The 15,652-nt window shown below is 38.9% G+C and overlaps 1 protein-coding gene across 1 annotated transcript in view; it reads left to right on the top strand.

Moving 5' to 3' along the window:
• myo18b (myosin XVIIIB) overlaps positions 1-15,652 on the top strand; it is a 76,514-nt gene that overhangs the window by 14,316 nt on the left and 46,546 nt on the right. The window contains exons 6-15 of the mRNA XM_033646636.2: positions 1,166-1,278; positions 1,368-1,535; positions 4,444-4,654; positions 4,742-4,884; positions 4,968-5,068; positions 5,190-5,253; positions 6,777-6,921; positions 8,191-8,358; positions 9,044-9,134; positions 12,081-12,273. Of these exons, the coding sequence (XP_033502527.2) occupies positions 1,166-1,278; positions 1,368-1,535; positions 4,444-4,654; positions 4,742-4,884; positions 4,968-5,068; positions 5,190-5,253; positions 6,777-6,921; positions 8,191-8,358; positions 9,044-9,134; positions 12,081-12,273 (1,397 nt within the window). The remainder of the gene's footprint in view (positions 1-1,165; positions 1,279-1,367; positions 1,536-4,443; positions 4,655-4,741; positions 4,885-4,967; positions 5,069-5,189; positions 5,254-6,776; positions 6,922-8,190; positions 8,359-9,043; positions 9,135-12,080; positions 12,274-15,652) is intronic.

Raw genomic sequence — 15,652 nt, 5'->3', positions numbered from 1 at the left:
TGCAGGGATCAGAGAATTATGCCAGAAAGGCTTAGAGAGACATAAATACGCAGCCATACGAGTACTTTGTACTTCTCCTCCACTACATTTCAGTGGCAAATACTGTAGTTTATACTGCACTACATTTTTCAGACACCTCACTTTGTTTGTCATAAAAAGATCTGACAGTAAAAAACATGTGTTAAACTTATTTAATACAACAGATTATTCAATGTTAGACCAGTGGTTCCCACTCTTTTTATCTTTTAGTGCTTATCAAAGAATCGGCGTGTGGTTTAGGCATCTTCTTATCATGTTTCAGGTGTCTAGTTATTTTTAATTCTAGTAAAAGGAATAATGTAGTAAGGAACACAGGAAAACATATAAATCGTTTTTTAAAATGGTCAAATTACCAAATATTTCACACCAACAGAAGAGATTTGACAAAAGCCCAAACAAGACAAGAAAAATTATCAAAAAAAGGAAAAAATTCCCAGAAAAATTGTATTTATAATTTTTATAATGTGTGTGTATATATATATATATATATATATACATACATTCAGCACATTTTAAGGTAATTTCTTTGTTGTTTTTTTGTACCATTTTTTAAAAATAATTTTTGGGCCATTTTTACATGTGTTCTTGAAAGTAATGAGACCAATTTGCTGAGGTTTTGAAGGGTTAATGCATCCGAATTTAATTTCTTCCTCTTCTTCTCTCCCATTAATCATGTGACGACCCCTCGTGTGTATCTGTTGACCCTTTGGAGGGGCCTGACCTCTAGGTTGGGAACCACGAACTAAACTAGCTAATTGTTTATAAAGTGGCTCAAACCAACTCCACCTGGAGCAGCTACAACAGTAACATGCTGCAGTATTAACTATTTAATAATGTCCATATATAAACAGTTTACTGCACAATGAGTACTTTTACAACTGATACTTTAAGTACATTTTACACACAATATTTCTTTGTTCTTTAGGTAGGATTATTTTCACAGTGTTGTGTTGGTACTTTTACTTCAGTATGGGATGTAAATACTTCTCCCACCACTGACTCATTTCAGCCACTCAGCATTAATAACAGGTGTTGTTGTTGTTGACAGGTTGTGTTGTGTGTTTGAATCTATCACTGAGGGAGTTTGCTCTTTGTTCTCTGATTGGACGGTCTGTACTTGTTTCAGCTACTCAGCTGAAGCCAGATGAAGGCACACCTGAACTCCCAGAAGGCCGAGTGAGAGTCCGCCTGCAGACAGACGGGTCGCTGCACGATGTCACAGAGTACGAAATTGAGAAGGTAACTCACTTCTTTTTCCTTCTGAGTATCTTCCTGTGTGTTGTTAACACTTTAACGGACTGACAGTGTCTACTTCCTCTCCTCCACAGCTCAACCCATCAGACCTGGACCTGTGTGAGGACCTGAGTGACCTACAGAGCGTCAACGAATGTGGAGTTCTGCACAATCTGACCAGCCGAGCCAAGTCCAGCATGCCGCTCACACAAGCAGGACCCAACCTGGTCAACTTCTGGCCTCCGTTACAGACTAACAGCAAGGTGAAGTCAAACAGATAGCTGTGAAAGATGCACACTCAGAGGTCCCATTCAAAAAAGGCCTGTTTTTAACTTTATATTTTTCATTTTTGTTCTTAAACTTGAATGCTTAGACTGCTAGAAAACGTCCATTTCCTAGGGGGAGATGACAACAGGCTAGGGCGTAGGATACAGTGTAGACTCTACATCGATGCAGAGTCTACGCTGTAGGTACGGTGTTAATTCAACGCAGAGGTATAAATCCCGTTTAAGACGAGACTTGCATTTAAAACATATATCCTTTAATGTATTTATTTACAGTGAAGTGCAAATAAATAAAAACTGGTATTCTAAAAACATGCAGTATATATACACAAGAAAAACAGTGGTGGAAGAAGTACTCAGATCTTTTACTTAAGTAAAAGCTGCTCTACTGCAGCGTAAAAACACTACATATTAAAGTCTGGCATTCAAAATCTCACTTAAATAGAGGTACTACAGTATTAGCATCAAACTATATAGAGTACCAAGAGTAAAAGTACTCATGCAGGATGTCCCAATTTCAGAAAAAAAAAAAGGCCTATAATACTGATATATAATTATCGATGCATCATTGTGTTCAACATTTTAATATTGCAGCTGGTAAAAGTGGAGATAATTTTAATTAATCATCATTAATTTTGTTTGTTATTTTTCATATAATGAATCTAAATCTGCAAACTCACAAAAATGATCAGGTAAAGGTAGTGGAGTAGACGTATGAAGTAACAGAAAATGAGACAGAAAAACAGGAAATAGTCAAGTCCAGGACAAGTACCTCAGAATTATACTTAAATACAGTACTTGAGTGACTTTCCACCACTGAACGTATCGATATTTTGCTAAACACAAAATATAAAAAACAAAGATATAAAACAAAATATAAAACTGTGGGTAAGTCAGGACCATCACGTGTGTATATTATACATATTTAATAAACAAGTTGAATGTTTAGTTGCAGTCATAGATATCTATCATCTCAGAGAAGTATTTAACTACTGGAAAAATAGTCTCCTTCATAAAACTGGAATGTCTGTGCAGTAGAAATACACAAATACTTTTCATATTGGTGCAACATGACCAGAGAATACACAGGAAAATGGCTGCGGTGTACATTGGTTAAAAAAAATAAATAAAAAAAAATACAACTACCAGAATGCCTTGCGCTGCATTGGACCAATCAGCGGTCCCGCTGGTGGGTGACGCAATACGAGTTTGTGCGGTTTTTTCGTAGGAACAAAATGGCGGACATGCTTGGTAATAATCATGAATTAAAGTTTAACGGTAAGATAAAATATGCTTCTAAAAACATTTTAGGCGTGAAATAGGCAACATGGCAACATAATATTGATTTATATTTGATAAGCACTGCTTGCTTTTACCGATTGGTCTCTGTTTTTCAGCCTGGCTTTCTGTAATACAGTAAACAATATGGCGCCCGCCTCCTGTTTACAAATTCTCTTGGTAAATGGTAAGCTAAAATATGTTTCTGAAGACATTTAAAAAAAGAAATAGGCAACGTTGTAACATAATCTTGGTTTATGTTTGATCAGCACTGCCGAGTTTTATCGTTTGGTCTCATTTTCAGCTGCTTTTATACAGTATAGGCAATAGTTTGGCACCCACTTCCTGTTTACAGTTTCTTGGATTTTAAATCCATTATTGTGTTCTGTTCATCACTGTGACGATGGTGCTCATTTGGACAGCTCAGTCTATAGTAATAATGTTGCCTCATAACTTATTTGATGATTATATTTTGTTTTAATAATCTGAATCTGCAAACTAACGTTAACTGAAGTTATAATACATGAAGTGCAGTAATAAGGAAAATATGTCTCTTTGAGATGTAGTTCAATAGAAACATAAAGTAGCAGAACATGTAAGTACTCCTAGAAAGTTAACGTACCTCACAAATGAAATTACAGCACTCATGTAAATTTCCTTAGTTACTTTCCACCACTGAACACATGCAAGAGTTTGCTAAACAGTTAGTTTGCACCTACAGTCTCGAATAAAATCAGACAAAACAAATACACATAATAATACACAATTAAAATGTGTGTACAAGGACATGTACTATATTTGGTATGTAAAGATAATCAGTTATTATATCATCTTATTTAGCCATTTAGACACACTCAGTCTTTACACGTTTTTTGGAAAAGGGAAAATTACCCCAAATTTAGCAAAAATAATTCTGTATTGTTTTATTTTTGCTACAAAGAATCACCCATATCTTGAATGGAGGTACAATATCAGAGAAAACGACACTTACTTTAGCAAAACCCATGAAACAGATTACAAGTAGTAATGTTTTGTAATTATGAAATGCATTACAAGTCACGGTCTGTTGCAAGTCATACAATCTGTACAGATTACTCACTTAAAAATATCTGACCATTAATAGATGCATCACATATTTGTAAGTACTTTGATTATATGCCGTGAGACTGTTGTGATTATTTGTTATTCATTTACCAGTAGCAGTTAGCTTCAAAGGTCACTGATGTTGTCTAAAAAACAGAGAGCTACAGCACTACTGCAAAAAAAAAGTATATTAACTGGTCATTATCACAAAGTGTTATCAGTAATACTCTTTTCCTTAAGTTCACTTAAACTAAAGTAAGAGTTGCAGTATTGCAGTGGTAAATATTCTGTTACAAGTAAGTCTGGCATTCAGTGTTTTACATAATTAAAAATACAAAAGTGTTAGTATCAAAAGACAGTATAAGTACCAAAAGTAGAAGTGCTCAGTGGTCAGAATGTCCAATTTTATATATTTTATATTTAATAATATATATTATTGGATTATAATCACTTATGTGTTGCAGTTGGTAAAAGGTGAAGAGGTGTAGATCACCAGTACTGATTCTTTCTCATTCTCCTCTTTCAGACTCCAAAGTCTCGTCGAGGGGAGTCAGTGTGGGATGCTCCTCCTGCTCTGGCTGCCCTGGTCAAACGGGTGTACGTGTCCATGGTCGGCACCAGAAGAGACCACACTGTGTGTGCAGTGGGACGCAGCGGGACTGGCAAGACCACCACATGCCAGGCGTTCACATTGTCTCTCCTCAAACAGGCCGGTACAACCAGGGAGAAGATCAGCGGTGAGTCCAGAGGCAGCAGGGACCACACTATATATTCATGCTCTGCTTTTTGACTGTTAATTCATCTTGTTTTGTTCCCGTCACCAGTGGAGCGTGTGCAGGCCATGTTCACCATCCTGAGGTCTTTTGGCTGCGTGAGCTCTCAGCACAGTGACGCTTCATCTCGGTTTGCCATGGTCTTCTCAATGGACTTTAACCACGCTGGACAGGCGGCTGCTGGACACCTACAGGTACGCAACACAAACACATTAAACAGAGTCAAATATAGTTACGTACAAAGATCCTCATGTCTTCTTCTTTCTCTCTCCGTCAGACGATGATGCTGGACAAATGGAAGGTGTGTCAGCAAACTCAGGGCGAGAGTAACTTCCTGGTCTTCTCTCAGATGCTGGCAGGACTCAGCACAGAGATGAGGTAACTAAGTACAATTACTCATCATGTAAATGTTTAATATTTGTAATATGATGATGTTTTTAATCTGCTTATCAACATGTACTGCAGTTCTGTCATTGTTCTCAATATTTGTCTTCATCAGGACAGAACTGCAGCTGCACCAGCTTCCTGAGAACAACTCTTTTGGGATTGTTCATCCCACAAAGGTACAGTAAGAGCAGCAGAAGAGTCACACACAGACTCACATTAGACCGACCTTTGACACAGCAGCAAAATCTCAGGTGTAAGTAATGACATTATAATCTCCAAGTTCCAATTAGCTGCTTCAGTGCATGCAGGCACCTAATCTTTGGTGAACCTATGACTTTTTTTCCACTAATGACCCAGTTTAGTTTCTTTGAGCATGTTTTATGAGGTGAATACTTCCACCTGCATCTACTGTATGTGTTAAAGGGTACCTATTAGGCTCATTTTCAGGCTCCTACGCCTATTTTGGGTTTCTAAAAGAATATGTTTACATGCTTTAATGTCAAAAACCACTTTATTTTCCTCATACTTTCTGTGCTGGAACATCAGTATTCACCCTTTGTCTGAGACACTTTGTTCTAGCTCCTGTCACTTTGAGATCCCCTCCTGAAAAAGTCAAGTCTGCTCTAATTGGTCAGTGTTTCCAGGCTCTCCTGTATCTCAGTGTCTCTGCACTGTCACGGCAGCCAGGGAATGACTGTTACAGAGCATAGTGGCACTTTCATCCATGAAAAATCGGGGAGACATTAACAGCGTCAGCAAGCAAGATAACATGTTTCCCTGACGTTAGCATATAGCTACATGCAGCAATGAAAGGTCTCCTTAGAACTGCTGACTTAATCTGCTGTTGAGTTTGAAGTCCTGGAGACCCGTATCCCTCTTTAACTGTTCAAAAAAGATACCAAAGATTATCTTTGTCCTACTACGCCGATGATAGCCGTAGCGTCAGGCAATATTTTTTTGTACGGGACACACCTTACACACAAAGGTGGCAGACGCTCACCATCGGCCCAACTTTGAGCGATGGCCAACCGTCAGCTTGGTGTGTCAGGGCCTTAATAGACACCCTGTGAAAACAGTTGTAAAATGTGGACAGAACTCTTCAAAGTCTATAAAATGAACCCGATTATTCTATTATTCTGCCTCGAGTAAGCCCCCAAACTTGGTGAAAGTGCAACACTAAATCGCTGAAATGCCCTGATATAAAACACATTTACATGACTTATTTATTGTTGGACTCAAAACACAAAGTTTAGGGCTTGAAACTTACTTCTGACCTGCAAAACAATGATGTGATCTCCCCTCTGCTGACAGGAAACATACTTTTAGCTGACACTCTCTTTCACAGCCAGTGCAACATTAAAAAACATTTCCACATCAGCATGAATCTGCAACGAGCCAGTGAGAGGCTCAGAAACAATTCTTTATTTACGATATTTTGCTGCGACCGCAGTGCTCGTGAGAGGGCGAAGCTCTCGGTGGAATAAAAATAGAAAAATGAGGCAAAAGAGGTTTTTTGAAGAGGTGAAATGATGCAGTGAAGAGAGCCATCTTGAAGAGAGACTCAGGCTGTGATGGGAGATGAGATGTGACTCAGCTGTTCCTCCACCTTATTAAGTGGCTGAATTCAGAGACAGACAATCCCTCCCTCCCTCCCTCCCTCCCTCCGTGTCTGTCTGTCTGTCTGTCTTTCTTTCGTTAGGTTGAGGAGAAACAGCGTGCGTCCGTTGCCTTCACCAAGCTGCTGACTGCCATGGAAACGCTGAGCTTCTCAGCCGGCGAGCAGAAGGCGATATGGCATGTTCTGGCTGGTATTTACCATCTGGGAGCTGCTGGGGCCTGTAAAGGTAACACTGATTCATCACCAGCACTCACACGCTGTTAGTACACCCCCTACACACACCCATTAGTCTTTCCATACTTGTGAGGACCATCATTGACATAATGCAGGCCCTGGCACCTAATTTAAGCCTTTATTGATACCCAGAGGGGATGTTCAGGTGTTGAAGCACAACACCTGAATACAAGCACAAAGACAGAAATAAATATAGATAAGTAGATAATTTAAAAAAAATAGCAAGAGGTATGTCCTACCAGTATAAGAATAGAGGTAAGAATAGAAAGCTGAATTAAAACAATAACATAAAAACCAAACTGTCCTTTAAAGTAGTCAGGACCAGCCTCACAGTGCAGAAGTGTTCTCATTATGATGGTTTAAAACTGATATTGGTCCTCATGAAGACAGCAATACAAAGTCTGCACCTAGTTTATGTTTAGATATGTGCTCTCCTTTGTGAAAAATAAAAAATAAAAAAGAATTTAAATGTCAAAAAAGAACAAAATAAGACTAAATACATCAATAAAAGTAAATGTTAAAAAAAAGAACACAGTAGAATTAAATAAAAGTATGACCAAATAAAAGTAAATGTCAAAGAAAGAACAAAATAAGATTAATATAGAAAAAAATGAAAATGAAAGTAAATGTTTAAAATAACAAAATAAGATTAAAAAAATAATAAAAAAGTAAATGTTAAAAAAAGAAAAAAAATAAGATAATATTAAGGAATAAAAATAAGAGGTTGAACAGAGGTAGATAAAAAAATTAAATAAAAGATAAGATAAGAAATAAAAGTAAATGAAAAAGAACAAAATAAGATTTAATATAAATAATGAAATTAAACATAAATGTTAAAAAAGATCAGTAAGATTTTTAATGTAAAATAAATGATAAAATGAAAGTCTTTTTTAAAACAAGAACAAAAAAGAATAAAAAAATACTGTTGAAAGTCAATGTAAAAACCAGAACCAAAAAAGATTCAATGAAAAAAATCAACTGTACATGAGACGAAGAATAATTTGTTTAATTATTAATAATTATATTTTCATTTTTTCTTTTCTTTTACCTTTATTTTTGTGGTTTTAGTTCAACTCACAGGTGTACACTTAAGCTCCTGAAAGCTACATCAAAACTTGTCACATGATTGCATTGAATTAACTGTTTTAAGGTCCAGTGTGTTGTATTTAGGAGCATCCGTTGGAATATAATGTATATAATTATGCCTTCTTTAGTGTACAATCACCTGTGAATAAGAATCATTCTCTGTTCCCTGGTTCAGTTGGCAGGAGACAGTTTGTGAACTTCGACAGTGCTCAGGTGGCCAGCAGTGTTCTGGGCTGTGAGGGAGACGACCTGCACACTGCCGTCTTCAAACATCACCTCCGACAGCTGCTGCAGAGAGCCACCGGGGGCAGCAGAGAGAGGAACACTGCAGAGTCAGAGGAGGGTGAGTCCCACTGCTCCACATTTGTCTGACAGCTTTAGTTACTTCCTGTCCAGTGAAAATCATGTATCTCCAGATGTGCTGATTTTTAATGTTTGTGATAAACTGAAGGATGAAGTGATCCTCCTCCTTCCTAAGCTTATAGAATATAATGCATAGCTGTAGATTAAACTACTCAACTGTATATAAAGGAATTAAAATGAGCACAACCTTAAACATCTACAACAGTAAAATGACACATACACATCCATGCAGCAGTAATATTAATCTAGAAACATCCTTTTACTTGAAGTACTTTAAGTACATTTTGCTGATACATGATTGTACATAACTAAGATTTTGAATGCAGGATCTGAATACTTCTTCTACCAGTCTGTGAGACATTAGCAGGGCTGTAACCAGAACTTAGAAATGCTCACGAGTCCTTCACACACAAGAGAGAAAATCTCAAAAAATGTTTTAATTATTTGCTAATGCACTGTCGTAACACTGTACATTAAAAGCCAGGGGATCACAAAGTCACCAGGATTCACCTGCCAAGAATATCTGGGATTCATTTAAAGACAATTCTTCACATAGTTTTTACTTTGACATTTTAGTTACAGTGATGGCCTGACACAGACAAACGTGGTCAGTGCTACATCCAAGGAAAGCTTCTTCAACCATGTCTTCGTTCTGGTGTGTGCAGGTCCCAGACTGACAGCTGCTCAGTGTGTGGAAGGAATGGCAGCTGGACTCTACGAGGAACTCTTCAGCGCCATAGTCTCACTTATCAACAGGTACGGATGCATCTCAGAATACGATAAGACATCTCATTCTAACAGCCCAGTCGCCAGAAGAAAATGTTGGCATTGTACGTTTCTGCAAACCATGAATATGTTACATTTGTATGCTTGTAAGTGAAGTAGCATATGAGCGAACTCTGTCATTGCAAGGTGGAGGGAATAGTGGATGGAGTGACACCAAGGTGAAAAGCCCGCCAAGCTGCAGACCACTGTTCAAGACTAAGAAACAACAAAACTGGTTGTGTTTTAGGGAGTCATTACTGTGTTTCCAATGGGGATAGGCGCCACGAAAAGCTGTTGATATTTAGCGACACATTGATGGTTTTTCCAGCTGTTATTGTGCCACCAAAACCGTGTATTTTAAGCCAAAACATGATGTTTTCCTAACCATAACCAAGTGGTTTTTAGTGCCTAAACCTAGTAGCCTAACCACACGTTAACCACAGAGTTGTTGAAATGTAAAGTTTCAACATCCTGTACATAATAACGTGCAAACGGTTTGCAGAAAGGTACAATGCCAGCATTTTTTTCAGGTGACTGGGTTGCATTTTAAAGATTTTGTTTATGTCTGAAAATGTTTTTTGATTATCTCCCTCAACACTTGCGTGCTTGAGCAACTGGAGACCACTAAATATCTCTTTCTTTGTCCTGTTCTGGTCAGCAAATCACAAAAAATTAAACGTTTAGTAAGGAGTTAATCGTCCGCTTTGTCTCTGTATTTGCCTGTAATATTCTCATACAGTTGATCTTATGATTTAGCTGCTGTCATTTCTATTTTCTGTTCCTGTGAATGAATTAATTTGTGAATATAACACAAGGACTTGATAGCAGCTCAAACAGTAAAACAGTAGTTCTGCACTATTAGCTGAGACGCTGAGAAACCACATTACATCTCAAATGGGAAATATTACATTTTTTACTCTGCTACATTTATCTGATACCTTTAGTTACTTTGCAGATTTAGATTATCTGTACAAAATATAATCAACAAATAAATTACGGTGTCTAATTATAGATTAAACTACCCAGCAGTATATAAAGAATTAAAATGAGCTCCATCTTCACCAGCTCAAACATTAAAGTGATAAATACATTAACCCATCAATAACTGTAATCCAGTAATATAATATATGTGATTCTGAAACAGGACATTATCTGTAATGAGTTCTGTTTATGCTAATACTCTGGATATTTTACTTAAGTGAAATGCAGGACTTTTACCTGTACTTTTACTTCAGCAAATGATTTGAATACTCCTTTTCTCTGCTGGTTATTTTCTCATTCTCATGCTACATTTTTCGGTAAGGAACCTCCACTTTTGGCTACATGTCCACACAGACCACTCACAGTCTGGTGTCTCATATGGATCGTTGTTGTTTACTGCTTGAAGGCATTAAGTTGTTTTCCTTCCAGTATCCGACTCATAGCAGCCACCTGTTGTTTTGTTTTGCCACTCAGTGATGTTAAGATATTAAGGAGGCGGTGTCACGTGAAAAAGTGACGTCAGGGTGTATTCTCTATTGTACATTGTGTACAGTACACATATCAGATACACACTCCTAGTCTTAGTCAGAGGTGTTAGAAAATAATATATAATTTAAGGGTTATTTGTGTATTTTAACACAGTGAACACACGATTCAGAAATTACTGCAGGTTTCTGCTGCATTAGCACTCTGTTTATTATTATAATATGACAGCGCCGACCTCAGTAGCTTCATAGTCCCCGAGCCATGGCAACAGCAAGAGTGTCCCAGCCATGTGCATCACTTTTTAGAGTCCCATGGAAACAGTTTCCATTGTGTTGTGAGCTCCTTGCAGTGCGTTTTATGCCTTCCTGTCAGTGGTAGCTGTGGCCGGACACAGTATGTTTTCGGGTCATCCATCTGTCTCATTCTCATGAACGCAATATCTCAAGAGCACCTTGAAGGAATTACTTCAAATTTGGCACAAACGTTCACTTAGACTTAACGATGAAACAGTCAAACTGTAAGGTCACTGTAATCTTGCCTCCATCTCATTCTCTTCGCGATATCTCAAGAACCTTGACGGAATTTCTTCAAATTTGGCACAAACGTATACTCGGACTCAAGAATGAACTATTTAGAATTTGGTGGTCATAGTTCAACAGTCATAATCACTGCAACCTTGGGTCCATCTCTTTCTCGTGAACGTGATATCTTAAGAGCACCTTGAGGGAACTTCTTCAAATTTGGCACAAATGTCCACTTGTATTCAAGAATGAAGTGCTTTTAATCTGGTGGTCAAAGGTCAAGGTCAAAGTAACTCTGACATCACATAACATGTTTTGGTTTAACTCAAGAATTCACGTGCTTATCATGACAAAATTTCACACAAATGTCTCACAGGATAAAATGATAATGTGATGACATTTTATATCTAAACGGTCAAAGGTCAACTTCACACTTCTCTGGTCATCTTTTGATTGACATTTGGTCAGATACGGAGTTGGTGACACTAATCTTGGTTGCCCACCTTAAAACTGTTCTAATTGAATAGACCTTTGACCACCGAATTCTAATCAGTTCATTCTTGAGTTCAAGTAAAAGTTTGTGCCACATTTGAAAATATTCCCTCAAGGTGTTTCTGAGATACCTTGTTCATGAGAATGGGACAGATGGACAACCCAAAAAACACAATACCTCTGCCTTCTAAGGGAAGATGTGTGTGAAGCATCCATATTTTCTCAGACATTGATGTAAACTGTAAGTGCAACTTGGTGGGTTTGTGGAGACATTTACCTACAAGGTGGTGACTCCAGTTTTAAATGCTGCATGTGTCGTCAAATTAGTGTAGATGTTTCTTAATTTACTTGTGTCTCTTTGCATGTGTCTTCCTAATTTGTGGTGCATTGAGCTCTCTGAGCCACCGTACATTCCTGTCTAACATGCAAACGTGTTTTTGTGCGTGTTTTTGCGCAGAGCTCTGAGCGGTCAGCAGCTGACGTTGGCCTCGATGATGGTGGTGGACACTCCAGGCATGAGGAACCCGAGATACTCAGCAGAGGAACGAGCAGCCAGCTGGTCTGAATTCTGTCACAACTACCTGCAGGAGAGGCTGCTGGAGCGCTACCACACACACACCTTCACACACACACTGGAGAGATACACACAGGTAACATGGAGTCTGCACGCTCATATTTTCATCTGATTAATAGTTCACATATTTGTTTTGTTTTGTTTGTCAGGTGTGCAGATGTGTGCAAAGACTGAGTGATAATGTATCGTGTGCTCAGAAATAGATTTACAAGAGTCTGTCTTTGCACTGAAAAGTACATTTCTCTCAGCTTTATCATTACAGGAACATAACAGACCAGGTCCCAAAAGATTTGTACCTTTCATTCCACCATTACAGCAGTACAAAGTACAAATGTATACTGTCTCAATCTAATCAATACAGTCAGTAAAGGTAGAACACAGATTAAAGCAAACCGATCTAAGTGCAGAAAATGTGTCTCAAGATGAGGCAGCTTAATGTACTTGTAATATGGGCTACTTCCCCAGTGACAGTTTGTACAAAAGCTTTTTCCTTTTCCTGACAGTGAGCAGATTACAGAGCCCTCAAGGAGACCAAAAACTTTTTGTTCTGAGTTTAAAACAAGAGTTTTAGGTTAGAAACACATTTCTTCTTTCTGCTGCTTCACAATAAGAAGTTCCCCTTCAAGCCTTAAACTGATCACATCAGACAAGACATTTAAAATGAACTGGAACGTTTTGTGTCTATACAGACATTCAGACATGAATTCAAATGACTGCTGACTTTTTCCTGTAACATCACTGTTGAGCGGAATTTTTTTGGTTTTAAGTGAAATAGCTCAACAGCTATTTTAGATTAAAAGTGATGCTTTATCCAAAGCAGCTTACAGTAAGTGCATTCAACCCTGCAAAGTGCTTCAGTCATTCATAAACTTCATCAAATATGCTGAACTAATTTAAGTACTACATTTAGGGCTAATGGATAATGGGCTTACTGCTGCATGGATTGTCATGAAGTCTGATTTACACGTTCCTGTGTCCCGCAGGATAAACTGCGAAAGGTTTTACAGTTTGGAAATGTCTGCATGGGTCGTCTTGACACCAGATTTAATTCCTTTTGATCCACCAACAAAGTAGTTTCTCATGATTAAAGGTACAAATTTATACCAATTCAGCTTAGGCGACAAATCTAATCGCTGAAGTCAGACAAAGTAGCACACTATTTAAGGTGTCTAGATGATGCAAAGGACAAAATACAAAAACAAAATACAGTAGTATCAGACTGTTTCTATTTTAAAGTCATCATATATAACATTCAGAACATTAATACGGCAGCAAACATCTACTGGTATTTGCTATGTGAAAGATAAAATGGAGTAATTCTCTACTTGTTGTGGTGGATGATAATACCAGTATAATTTTTGATATGATATGAAAAAATCATATCCTGATACTCACGATATTTCGACTTGTTGACATATTGACGTCACACTGTCAGTCACAGAAACAACAAGCATGGCTGAAAGTGAAATTATTACTGACTCTGCGGTGGTTCCAAAAAGAGGAGCAGCTTCAGTAGTGTGGAATAAACTGTGGCATCCTGAATGTTTTATGAACAGCCCCGGACTTCTCAGACTCTTTCAGTGACTTACGCTCAGAGGGAACTCATTCAGCGGCTCCTCCGGCAGCAGCACAGCGTCTCTCCCTCTCCTCTCTTGCCGTGTGCACACGGGAGTCATTGTTGTCAACTGATTAAACCTTCGGTAGTGTAAACCTATGTGACATTCGCGGCTCGACAAAAAACCTCCATATATGTGACTGTGTGATAGTTGTGGTATCATAACAGCCTGTCACAGGTTACAGCGTGATGATTAGAGGAGAAATGGCAGAGCATAAAGGTCCAGGTGGAAAAAACCCCAACTCAGTCATTTAGGATTTTACTAAAAGAAGGAAATCACCTGTTGATTTATACATATAGATCCTAGGGACATTTTTTTGTATTTTGGGAGCTTTTTAAATGTGTATTTTCTTGTGATAATTGTGTTATTACAAAAATACCCTGAAATATCAATATTTCAGGGCCATATCGCCCACCCCTACTGTGTGTGTATCCCACAGGCTAGCTAATTGCTGCTGCTCTGCACTGCAAGTTAACGGTGCGTAAGCTAAGTTATCTGCATGCCGCTGGCTCAGCCCCCTTCATGTTGATACTCGTGTCCAGACAATCCCAGCTAGGTATGATCTGAATGAGGCATACAGCTCCTTAGGGATACTTTGCTGATTTTCAACTAGCCTTGTATCAGAACAACGTGTAACCAGTGCATAGATCTCGCTGCTCCCCTCCCAGTGAAACTCCACCTGTCATCCACTGCAGTTTGCTGGCTCTCAAGCTGCTGCTCAAACTACAGACTGTATTTCTGCATTTTCATATTACCCACCACCCATACCGCCACCACGGACACAATCAGTAGCCCCTTTTACACTGCCAGATTTTCCGTGAATGTTGGGCCATTTTGCTGGCAAGCTGCGAGCGTTTAGACACACACAGCCGGATTGGCGAGTTGATCCGAGGTGCCCAATTTTCCACCTTGTAGGGTAAACATATTGGCGGAACTCTTTTAGTTTAAACAGACCGAGGCAGCCTTCTGCAACGGGAGGAGCTGTTGATGGCGCCGCACGTGCAGCCAACTGGCGGTGGATAAACAGGAAACAGCTGATAGCAGGAATTAGTGAGCAGCTAGTAGCAAGAGGGAAACGCAAACCTGACACACTGTGAAGATGAGCAACTGGGGAGACAAGGAATTGACGGGAACGGTAAAAACCGGGCTGACTTACGAGAGAATCACACTCCCTGATTTTGTTTTTATACTGCCAATGCTGAAAAAAGACTGATTGGGCTTTCCTGCAATTTTGCACAATTCCTGTTTTAAAAGGGCTCATGCTTCTCAAAGTCAAGGATGCTTCCTTGGTAGGACGGGACCTTCCAAGTTGGGTCCTACAGAAGCTAAGCAAGGCTCCTTCCTAGTACTCAGTTAACACACATCTAAACAGGTCAGCGAGCGCCCAGATGTGCCTCGTTGAAGAGGCCCCACCTTCAGTTCCAGCAAATCATGCACAAGGAACTGTGGGTAGTTCATGTTCACTGAGGACACACACACACATTCTTGACAATTCCCTGAATGAAGGACTCAGTCCTCGGTAGAATCTGAAGGATCCTTGACATTGGAACAGTCCTTCAGCTGGATTTGGTGACATAGACTTCTTGAAATTTAGCTGTTTAAGGATCCTTCCTTGACTTTGAGAAGCACCAGACAGGTATAGAAGCAGATCAAGACACGGCCCCCCAGCTTATTGTTTAACTTTAACACAATATTTGTTACCAGCCGGCCACCATTGTCTCAAATGGATAAGTTCGCGTTACGCCACCTACCACTGTGGGCATTTATTGGTCTAATGTAATGCAGTACATTCTGGTAGTTAAAGGTTTTCTACCTCTTAAGCAAAAGCCAATGCCACAG

Source organism: Epinephelus lanceolatus, chromosome 19, assembly GCF_041903045.1.
Source record: "Epinephelus lanceolatus isolate andai-2023 chromosome 19, ASM4190304v1, whole genome shotgun sequence".
NCBI classification, from domain to species: Eukaryota; Metazoa; Chordata; class Actinopteri; order Perciformes; family Serranidae; genus Epinephelus; species Epinephelus lanceolatus.
The sequence above is the reverse complement of the archived record's forward strand: the minus strand, read 5'-3'. Positions and strand labels throughout refer to the sequence as shown.